Source organism: Nothoprocta perdicaria, unplaced genomic scaffold (assembly GCF_003342845.1).
Source record: "Nothoprocta perdicaria isolate Ctin4 unplaced genomic scaffold, notPer1 scaffold_22, whole genome shotgun sequence".
In the NCBI taxonomy this organism is placed as follows: Eukaryota; Metazoa; Chordata; class Aves; order Tinamiformes; family Tinamidae; genus Nothoprocta; species Nothoprocta perdicaria.
The window spans coordinates 1,959,835-1,971,210 of NW_020455415.1; the positions used below are offsets into that span (position 1 = coordinate 1,959,835).

General features: G+C 44.5%; 1 protein-coding gene and 1 long non-coding RNA gene across 2 annotated transcripts; one reads left to right on the forward strand and one right to left on the reverse strand.

Moving 5' to 3' along the window:
- The first annotated feature begins 1,620 nt into the window (after positions 1 to 1,620).
- On the forward strand, positions 1,621 to 5,625 carry VGLL1 (vestigial like family member 1). The gene is made up of 4 exons (XM_026038906.1): positions 1,621 to 1,831; positions 2,234 to 2,650; positions 4,494 to 4,553; positions 5,335 to 5,625. The coding sequence occupies exons 1-4, from the start codon at positions 1,621 to 1,623 to the stop codon at positions 5,373 to 5,375; spliced, it is 729 nt and encodes a 242-aa protein (XP_025894691.1). The 3' UTR covers positions 5,376 to 5,625.
- Positions 5,399 to 8,535, reverse strand: LOC112946943. Its single transcript, XR_003249316.1, has 2 exons — positions 8,437 to 8,535; positions 5,399 to 5,443 (listed from the first exon to the last, which is right to left on the reverse strand). It is a non-coding gene; the product is annotated as an uncharacterized LOC112946943 (long non-coding RNA).
- Positions 8,536 to 11,376: the final 2,841 nt, after the last annotated feature.

The following is an 11,376-nucleotide window of genomic DNA, read 5'->3' on the forward strand; positions in this document are numbered from 1 at the left end:
TTATGGATGGAAATAAATGATAAAAATGGATGAGAAGTTTGGAGATGGAAGGATCCCAGGAGGTGGGGACATGTGAGTTTACATGACTGCATAGCAGACAGTAAGGGAAAAAWAACAGTAAGACGGAAAGAGAGGTTTTGACCCGGCTTTGGGGGTTCAGTGAGTAGAAGCAAGTGATAAAATCAAGGACTGAAGGTTAAAGCTTAGTCACGAAAAGGTGGCTAGGTATGTTTGATAATCCTAATCCTCCTATTTCCTAATATCTAAAAGATTTGAGTTTATAGCTCAAACWTTTTTCAAACAACGAGTGTTGTTTGAACGCTCTTTTCATGCTTAAGAAACGCTGAGAGACAATTCGGAGGCAGCTCTTGCAGAAGCTTCAAAGCACCCTCCAGAGACACACAGATGAGTGTCGTGTTTACTGGGGAGTGCCTGAGGACGGAGGTTTTATGATTTAGAAACAACAAAACCAATTTGAAAATACAGGGGACTGTGATCATATCTCTGATGATCACCAGGCTGGATGCATTGAAACACAGAGCCAACAGCTCATTAGTTTTTGCATGATAAAACCAGCCATAGAGCAGACACCTGTAACCTCACGTTGAGCTGCAGCTCGTGTTAGCAGCCTTGCTACCAAAGCTTTAATGGAGTGACAAACCCATTGTGCTGCCAGGTAAGGTGTTTTTGTTACTTGCTTAAAAGCACTATTTTACTTACCTGAATTTGGTATAGTTTGCATTTCCAGTGATTAAAACCTGGAATAACATTTTTTCTTGCTATTTTTCTAATAGGTGAAGCAAGTAACTACCCTCAGAAGTCTCTTCCTTGTGCAGGTGTGTGTTAACAGGCATCAAGGTACTTCAGACTTCCCCTTCTCCAAAGTTTATCCATTCTTTCGTTATAATAGAGGGTTTATTTGTAGCTTCAGATATTTTTTCTCCTTTAAACTTTGTATTCACTCTGTCAATATTTTTTTTCCAACAACACAGAAACCAAAACTAAACAGTGTATTTTGATAAGTTTGCCTAGAATTCTATCCAGAGTTGTTAATATCATTTCTGTGCTGTCCATGTAGCTTCCTAAGTGCTTAGTTCTTTTTGCAAGCTTTGCATCCATTCGAGCAGGTTTTGTTCAGTGTCAGGTCCCAAGCTCAGGGTAAGCAGGGGTAATATACGGTAGCTAGTGGATAAATGTGTCCAGTTTGTTCTTCAGTACATACAATGGCTCTGACAGGTAACCTGTGCAAGGCTGATATCCTTCATAACTCCTGCATCTCGTGGAGTCACTGCCTTCAAGATGCAGTTCTCCTTTACTAATGCTGCCCACAGTACAGTGGTGCCAAATTTGCAAACCATTCTGCATGGGTTAAATTGAAAGTTTTCTCACTTTTTATGCTATTTAGTTCATATTAGATGTATGCAATAAGGAAATCATGAAAGAAAAGGTGAATGGCAAAAGTAAAGCCCAGATGAAAAATCAAATCTTACTAATAAGTTCTTCTGGTGCTGCCAGTTCCTGGAAGAAGATAGGCTCACCAGAATGCAATTGAAGTTGAAGAGCACTTCACTTCTCTTATGAGTTTGGGTTTTTTTCGGCAGGGGCTGGTGGTTACCGAAAATGGAAGAAACAAGGAAGCTCTTTCCAAAGCCGTGTAAAAGCAAAGAACCCGTGAAAACCGAATGGGGATCGCAGAGCGTTGTGTTTACCTATTTCCAAGGGGACATTAACAGTGTGGTGGATGAACATTTCTCTAGAGCTCTAAGCAACGCCAAAAACCCTCAAGACCTGAGCATGAAGCACAAGAGCGAGGCTGTTGTCCTGAAGAACGGTGAGCTGCTTCCTACGAGCAATAAATGCATCCTGACTTTAGGATTTTTTGTCAACTTTGCAAGAAGATATTTGTCTAAGCTTGCAAATATTAATACCCTGCTTATGTCAGCGGTCTGTAAGGAAAAAAAATGGTAATATTTATCTGAAATACTGATAGTGGTGAGTTAGGCCACTTTTAGTATGTGTTTTATTGGTTTTTTTTTTTTTAAGACAAGCAGTGCTAAAGTGAATACATGCTTGTAAATGAATATGCAGCCTTGTAGTTTTCCCTTAGAGGTTTATTGGAGCTTGGGTTGGAATAAAAGTAGGAACTAATGGGACTTCAAATCTTTTTTTTTTTCCCCCTTCTTTTTGTTTTCCTCATTCTTTTTTCTTTTTTTTTTTCCTTTTTTTAAACTAGATAGCATGTCTCCCCAGCAGTGGAATTACCCTTCACATTGCTCCAAGCCRTATCCATCGCCGTCTGCCACGAGCATGTCAAATTCCGCTCTGAATTTCGCGGCCGCCGGCATGGCTGGCCAGTACCAACCATCAGCCCTACGGAGTCACCTGGCTCAGCCCGCGGATTTGTGGCCTTTCCCTTCCATGGGATCTCCCAGTCTTTCCAGCTCGGTGTATCATCATGCCCTCCCTGACCTGCACGTGGACGATGAGCCCATCTCCRACAGGAAATACGGATCTCTTCTTGGTCTCCTGCAGCAGGAAAGGTGCCTAACGTCCATGCAGGAATGTGCCATGAAGCAACACTCTAGTTCTGCTTGTATTACTGGACCTGCTAGGTTACAAAATATAAGCCAAAGTTTAACTCCTGGGGGAGGTAAGGAAATATTTGCTATCGTTTGATTCTTTGATGGCATCTTATGTAAAGAGACAAAGTAATGCACTGTGTTCTGAAGGTGTTTAAAAACAGCTATTTTCAGACTAGCTGGTGGAAAGTTTTTGTCCAGTAGATGAGTAAAGCTACGTCCTGTGGTGCTTGGAATTCACTGGCCATAAAGCACAGCTTAAAAAAAAAGGCTCTGCCAGTTACTACAATTCTTTCTTTTCTGGCTTATGTTATGGAGATATTTTAAGTGAATGTAAAATTATTCAGTGCTGGCAGGATTTACAGCTGGTAGGTAGCTTCCTTCAGCATTTTTCCACAAAATACTGCCGCACTGTGTGTCCAACACTGCGACTGTTCTCTGCAGCTGACTTGCCAGAGATAATGCAATTCATATGGGAGTTTTTCTTTTATTTTTGCTTGTTTATTAACAATTACTAGAAATTGCAATGGTAGGTGCTGCCAGCACAGAGAAAAGAGCTGGCTGGTGACTGCACTGAGTCTGCTTTCCCACCAAAATATTAATAATAGCAAAAATAATGATGCACTGATAGGTGCTACTGAATTAAAGCCTAGTTCCCAAGAATTTCTATCTCTAAAGATCTAGGATTGTTGCATAAAACTGCTCCCTTACAAGTAATTTCTCCCTGAGGAAGCTCTCTGGGATCAGGCTTCCAGCCCTGGTGCTTTCAGGGGATGCCAGCATTGCTGTTTTGGGACATTACTCACATAATCACCTTGSCAATGGTCTCCAAGGAAAAAGGTTGTGAAAATGTTAGGGAGTCCGCTGGAAAAATATAGAAAATCCTAACTGGTGCTTCGAGATAAAAGGACAACGCGTGTGAAGAAGCAATATTAAAATCGTGAGTTGTGAAAACTTACCAGCTGTGAAATACCTGGTTTCTAATCTCCATTATCAGGAATTAGGCAAAATATGGGCTAAAATATATCTGCATGCAGYTTTACCCATAGTTTGCCGTGTAAGGCTATGCTGAATTTACGTTTGTTGCAAGGAACTCAGCTGTAGGTATGTTGCTAACCTACCTCTACTATAGCTTGCAATATTTGTCTGCGCCCATGCATGGAATGTGGAGAGTGTCTCTTCAGCTGGAATATTATGGTTTTTGCTGTGGGAGATGGATTTAGCTGACAGTGCATGCATTGCAGACATGCTCAACTGWTTCCAGTTATTAAATGACAGTCTGATTACTTTAAGGACACCGCCTGGAGTTCTAGGACTTAATACAAGAAGGTTAAGTGCTGCCTTGCCYCAAGCACCAAAACAACAGGAGCCTTTCGTGGCTTGGGAAATGGTACTAACAGAGGTAGAGTTTTATTCAAAATATCAGGAAGAACTCACGTGCAAAAACGAAATAGAGAAAGAAAAAGAAAAGTTTGTTGTTCCTCAACCATCGCTGTGTAAAACCTTCTCTTTCAGGACATTTACAAGGCCCTTCTAAGTATCTAAAAAGCTTCAGAGCACTACACATGTAACACTGTACATGTTCTTATCAGGCAACAAGATATATAAGCGACTGGCCCRTGTTCCCAGGGAGTCTTTGGCAACTCCCTAGGATGGGTGCATCTAGTCTGGCTGTTGGAGCCCCTGTTTCTTGGTTGTAGCTGTTAAATATACTTCTCATTGCACTGTGTCGTGTTTAAGAACAGCTGATCCTTATATTTACAGAAGGCTATATTGCTGTGCCAGCCAGCACAGAGCTCCCCAGCACCTGTGCTGTAGGCTGGGCTGCAAAAGCACAAGGCTTCTTTAGGAACTACTGTCTGATTTTAGCTCTGTGTTGAATCTCTGCTCATCTTCAGTATTTTATTTTTTAAGAGAGGAAAGCAAGCTCTTACCAAGGCTCAGAAAATGCCAGTGCAAGCCATGCCACCGCAGGTGAGTTCTGCAGCCAGCAGGTTTGGGCAAATTAAGTCTCAGCTGTGCAGGATAGCTGCCTTTCTTGTACAGAATTACAGCTTCTTTCTTCCTTGCTTGGGGACTGCATTTCAAAAACTTAATAAGATATATTTTCTAACTCCTTCTGTCTTAGTTTCTGTAGTGGTACCACTCACTGCCTAGCACTTAACAACATGCATATTTTGCACTGTCTGCCTGAGTTTCAGATCCCAGAACGTTACCAAATGAAAGATTTTATCATAATCCGAACTACAGAAATTTCTTGGCTCCTCTGCCAATGAAATCCAAACGTTCTGCTACGTTGCTCTGCAGGTTCTGTGCTTGCCACRTGTCCCCAAGGGTGGTCAGGTGTGTGCTTAGTAGAGTTCATTGGTTCTCAAGAGCCCACGTCAAGGCTGAGCTCCCTGGCTCTTCAGGCATCGCTCCCCTTTTAACCAACAAATCCACCGCACTAATAGAGCTCTTCTTTTAAGAGGAGATTCCCAGAGCATTCAGACTGCAAAAATTCTGAATTCATTCAGCATTCGGGAGCATTCAGGCTCTGGAAATTATTTTTATTTGTCTCTTGAGGCTGTAGCAGGTGTTTGTTACACGGATGCTGGTTCTTTAGTGCGCAATGTTTTGGGGAGACACGATGGGTCATTCTGGTTATTCTGGTTAGGGCCTTGTTGCATCAGAGAAGGCCACAGGTGCAACTCTGTTTGCACAACATTTTATGGCACGTGCTGTGTGACGGTCCTGACACTGCTGTATCTTCCAGGTATACAGACTCACGACAGAAGAGGAGATCTGTACTTTTAGCAACTCGATGTTTCTACTTTATCCTTGAAGAGAGAGCTCTTCTTCCTGTGAACTCTGATCATTTGCAACTGTGAATCAAGAAGAAASGGACTGCAGCCATTCTGTGCTTTTTTTCTGTCAGCTGGAAGAATGTGTGTATTATTCACTATTTTAGGAATGAAAATAATCTTCCTCTATTCAGTAAATAATTTCTCATGGTTGGATTAAACCTGACAGAGTATATTTGCCATGAAGATGAAGACTCACTGTCTACTGAAGGATTTTCACTTAGTCCTCTCTGAGAGGACTCTTAGCACTTGCTGATCTTTCTGTGTTTGTTCATTTACCATCTAAGAAACTCATTTTTATTGCAGAGGGATGCATTTGGCCCAAATTCAGGGCTACAGTTTCATATTCTGATTTAATAGCTCCATATTGTTGAAAATAGCCTAAGAGAGTGGCCCTGCTTGCAAGGGCCTTCAAGGCAACCATAGGCCAGAAAAGAACATTATCATATTCACATTTTGGAAGCACAGTAATTTGTAACCCTATTTGCAGTTCACAAGGACATTCTCCAGAAATGCATATGCCTCAAGGCTCTGTTTTTGCCTCTCATAATTATCTTCTAGAAAATACAGTGAATTAATACTGGATCTGGGAGGAAATTGAGGTCCTTGCTCAGCACAAGAAAAAATGCCACAAAAAGCAAAAAGCAAAAAGCTGGAGCTGGGAATGGTCTGTGTTTCCAGTCTCCTTATAGATCTTGGGTTCTCTTTCTAAATAAGCCCRGTGTGATCCTCTCAGCCCTCCTCTGTTCAGCAAAAGGGGTTGCCCCAAATTGTACCTCGGTTCTGCAATTTCTCATCTTCCTCTTCACGTCACCACTCACCCATGGCAAATATGTTTGCTGAAGTTACAGAGAGTAAAACCTCATGTGATTGGTATTTAGGTCTGCCTATGTAATCACTGCAGTAAGAGGGCTACTGCTTTAGGTTGCCTTCAGAGTAAATTCTTAGGATATAAAAGAAAAATGGTTTGATTTTAGTCCTCCTTCATTAGCTATATATTCATTTAATATATAGGAGCACTCTTAATTTTGCCTAATAAGTCTGTGTAGTTACTTAAGGAAATTTGACCTCTAGAATCTGCATTTTATGAATTATTGGATGAATCCTTAGTTGATATAAGTGTTTATGGTCTGCTTAAACACTTTATCCTTAAGGTCTGAAAAGACATGAAATAGGAAATAATTTATTTGCAATAATGGCATTATTATTATTATTATTATTATTATTATTATTATTATTATATTTTCCAATGGACAGCAGAGATTCAAACAACTTGCTCCATGAGCCCTGCCCAGAGATGAATATGAAGGAAAACAGCTGTTCTCTTGTTTGACATGCACGTCTTGAGAGGAGCCTGGGACTTTGCAAAAAGCTACCTATTTTATTAATTAATTAATACGTATTAACTCTATATTTTAAACCATGCACCCCCCTGGACGCAGCAGGGATGTTCTCCTGAGCTTGGCTGGTCCTTGCAGGCAGCTCTGAGCAGATGGCCACATTCCTGCTCTTGCTCTGATGGTCAGATAAACCTTGTGGGTGGCTGGGAGCTGCTTGACTGGCTTGGTTACTCCACCCCAAGTTCTAGTCATTCGTTAGAGGTGTTAAAAATAGTTCCTTACTGCAGGGACAAACAGGAGAATGTTTAGGGTTTTTTTCATAATTAAAGTAAAACTTAAAGGTTAAAAAAATGACTGGGTAACTCAATCATGGTCTTCATAGGTTGGACTGTAGATTACATGGCCTGATCTTTGTTTAGTACCTTTTTCTTTCCCTTTGGGACAAGGGACCCGTGGCCCTTGTCAAGCAGGTGTTTAGCTGAAGTCAGTCTGGTGCTGAACTACTGCAGAAGGTGACGGAGGCAGGACAGTGTGTCGGCACATGGAGGTCTGTGGTGCTGCTAATCCTGCCCGAGCGCGGGCAAGAGATGCTGGGGCCACAGGCTGCACTTGCCAGGGGACGGGGTTCTGCAAGGGACATGAGCTCACAGCGATGCCAACCCTGCCATCCAACCAGGGCCCTGAGCCCAGAACCCACAGCCCATTCCTCCCACACCACACAGGGACCCTCCCTTCCTATTGCCCTTGGTTTTGTTCAAATAACCTGATTCTCTGTTAAAAACTTTAGCAGCACATAGGGTTTGTGAAACGCATGTTCATCACAGGCCCTTCGGGCTGCCTGCAGCTTTGTAGACCTCCCTCCGGCCGTGGGGACGGCCCTGCGGCTGTGGGAGCAGCTCGGAGCGTCGCAGGAGGGCTGGGATCCATCTGGGATGCGTCAATGCGCGGCACCTTGCAGCTCTCCGGACTAAAGGTGCGCGAGGTGGAAAGTGCCCTGCACCCTGGGCAACACTGCCGAGGTCTGGAAACAGGGATCAAAGCAACTTCCAATTTATAGAAGAAAAATAATGTCAGAAGCGGCTTGTGTGGGAAGTTCCTGAGTGGTGTTGGGCAGGGGGAGAAGCAAACAGGGTAGYTGGGGGCTTGTGACTGCTGCACTTTGCTCTGCTGTTGGTGAGAGGACCCTCTCTTCCTATAAGGTCTCATTTAAAGTGCCTTTTCTTCACTTCTCTATTATTCCTCATTCCGTCGTTTCATCTCTCCTGCCTGCCTGTCTCATGTCCCTGTCATGCCTGATCTGGTTGTTGCGGATGCCACTGAAGCCTGCTGTCAAGGAGCAARGTTTCATTTTGGTTTTCATCCTTTTATTTCTCTTAATCATTTAGCACCATGGACCCATGCAGAAAAGTGACTGGCTTCTCAGGAGAGGGCTAATGACAAGTGACAGGTAGGGACAAATGGAATAGTCCTCTRGCTGGACGTTTCAGTGCATAGAGCATTTTAAAAAAAGGTATAAAAAGATTTAAGGGAAGTGTCCTGGCTTTAGTTAAATTACCACATACCTAAGATGTTTTAGACAGATGATACTATCATAGCTCTACCTACCATTCATTGATGCTGGATTGGTTCCATGTTTTAATAAAAGATTAACGTCAAAATAGTCCATTCCCCTACCTTAAGGTCTCAGCCATAGCTGCTGCTTGTGTTCATGCAGAGAGCAGTCGGGCACAATTTGCTTGTGTTTCATAAAGGTCCTGGGAGCAGCCCTGAGGATCGTGTGGCCTTCAGGTCGTGCAGCATCCAAGGTGGGTGATTTATTCCTGCCCAGAAAGGGTGCAGTTAGTTGGGACGAGGGTTTTTGAGTCWGCTCCATGCAAACCCTAAGCACCTCTCGTCAGTCTGTATGTTCTTCAGCAGGACATACAGTAATTGCCAGAGACCTGCCCTGAGTGTGCTTGGCTGTCTGGGGTTTGTCCGGATGTGGACTGTAGAAGCAGGACCAAAATGTCATTATTTGCCCTGTTTCTGGCAAAAAAAGTATCATGGAGGATGCAAACTCTTAAACTTRGGTTCAAGTGGGGTATGTTTTTGCATTTTCTTTCAGGGCAAGAAAAACAGATCGAATCCCCATCACTTTGCTTTYGGGACCCCAGCATCCCTAGGGCAGTCGCTGCTCAGGCCATGCCTGTTACCAGCCTGCCCGGATCTGGGGATCTGTCTATTTTTGCAAGGAAATTCTGCCATCTCAGGCTCCTGCAAAGTCCAGGCAAGCATCACGTACCCGTCCCCATAGGAGTGCAAAAATGCCAATGTTTTTACCTACCTGCTTCTCAGCAGTGTTGGAATAGGTAGCGTTTTTTTCCCACTGATTCTTGTTTGCAGGGAAAAGCTGGAAATAGTGGTGAGAAATAACTGCAGGGAACCATCTCAAGTGATGCAGCAGGGAGCTCTCRTGTCATCTTTTCCAAAATAGTCTGTCAGATTTTTTCTGGGCAGTTTTCCCACACTGATGGGCCTGRGGGCACGAAACAGCCATATAGCAGTGAGTAATGAGAACAGCTGCATGTCTTTGAGCAAAAACACTCGGGAAGGGAGGGCTTTCATGGAAGCAGATGAGTCTTCTCTGCCATTTCTCCTTGCCTAGGAAGATTCTTTTTGTAGGTTTGCAAAATAGGGGAGCATAGGAACCCTATGGTTATTTCCCCATAGACATCCAGTCCCCAGCCCCTATGTTCAGAGCTGCGGTAAACACTGAAATCTGCTTTAATGTAGGCAAAGCCCAAACATTTTCCAGCTTGCTTTCAGCCTACGTGATTATTAGACACAAACTTTAGAGCACCCAGCAGTGTACAATTAGCTTCAGCCACGGCAGCGTTGTCCTTGCATCTGACTTGATGTCAATACGAGCATCGTTGTCACACATCTCTACAGACAAGAGCGAAGGGAAAATTAGCCCAGCCAGTCGATTTGGCTGAACCTGAAGGCTTTGGGGATCATGTTCTGATGCTCCTTTAGCGATCTTGAAAGGAGCGAGAGAAAACTGTAATTAAACCAAACTCTATGTGAGCATCTGTCACAGGGCCAGTTTAACCTCTTTGTGTCAAACATGTATTTTTGTTGATATATTATTTGTGACACACTTCTGGTACCTAAGAGTGTTATTAATGCAGAATTTGGCTTGATTTAAGTAATTAAATAAGTAAAATTGCACGGCTTCCCTTGCCTATGCTTTTTGCAGGATTTTTATGCTACAATGTTAGTTCTTGGTGTATATTTTTGAGTGTGCATCTTGGTTAATACATCTAGTTTTATGGTTTATTATTTAGTAGACTGTGCAGCTGATGATCTGTCAGCACTCAGGTTTTCACTAAGCAAATGCCATTGGATATGAAACTTCCTGCCAGACTGCATTTGGATTTGGTTTGTTTCTATACTTCTTCAAGAGTTTTGCTCCTAAAACTTCAGTCACAGTAATGATGGCTTTGATAATTTAATTCTTTTCTGGCTATAAACTTGAACAGCTTTTTTGTCTGATAATGAAACCATCTGTTTGGGAAAGCAACCTATGAGGCTCAGTGGAAGAGAGAAAATGTACAGCGCATGCTTGCTGCACCTGCATTTCCCTTGCACTTAGTCCTCAAAAGGCGGTGAAACAAATTGCCKGCAGGCAAACCTGCTCCCACAGCTCCGGCTCCACACCCTGGCTGCGTCCTCGGGAGCCGCGCTGCATCCCAGAGCTGCCGTCACCGGCACAGCGTGGGAAGGAAGCTCCCTGTCAGATGTAGCCTGCAGAAATGCTACGGGACTCTGTTCTTTTCCAGCATGTAACTAAACTGTGGGGCTCCCAGTCCAGGGATGCTGTAGAGAGCAGCACGTCTAAATTCAGCTCTCCAAATGCCATCTCCTGGTCAGGAGGATACAAACTATGGGCTGGCATAAGCTGGGAACATCATTCCCTTAATTATCAGCTGCTGTTGGAGATGGGATCCGGGCCTTTGCTCCGAGTGTAGGAGGGCGAGGCTCCCTGCGGTGTCTCCCGAGCTCCGGCGGGGCTGGCCCAGCTCCCTTCTGTGAGGGCTGCACGGAGCATTCCCGGATTGGACTATAATCCTGCACTGGGTTACAATCCAACCCTCAGCCTGTTTAACGCTGACGGGTGCACTTCTTTATCCCGCACTTCGGTCCATGTGAGATTTCCTGCACTGCTGCCGTTCAAGCTGGACGAAACCCTGCGCGTCCAAAGCAATTCAGAAACTCAGAGTCTGCCAAGCGCTCCCTGTATTTTAATCCTATCGCAGAGCTGCTCGCAAGCGCTCTTTTACTCGGTCTCGTCCCTCTTCTGGCCTGGAAAGTGTCACCACAGGGGGACACCGCGGTCTCCGGCAGGAGCCCCCGCGCTCCACGGCTCTCAATGAACTGCCGCCTCTCTGAGGCCGCCCTGCGTTCACACGGGCGCGGAGCAGCGAGGTGCCCTGATAAAGAAGGGCCCGGGTGCTCGCTCCGCCCGCCCGCGCAGCCGCCTCTAACGGCCGCGGTAACGGCCGCGGGCGGGCGGCGCTACGGCGGCTGGCGAGGGCCAAGCGCCGCCCCCCTGCGCGCGCCCCGCCCCTCCTC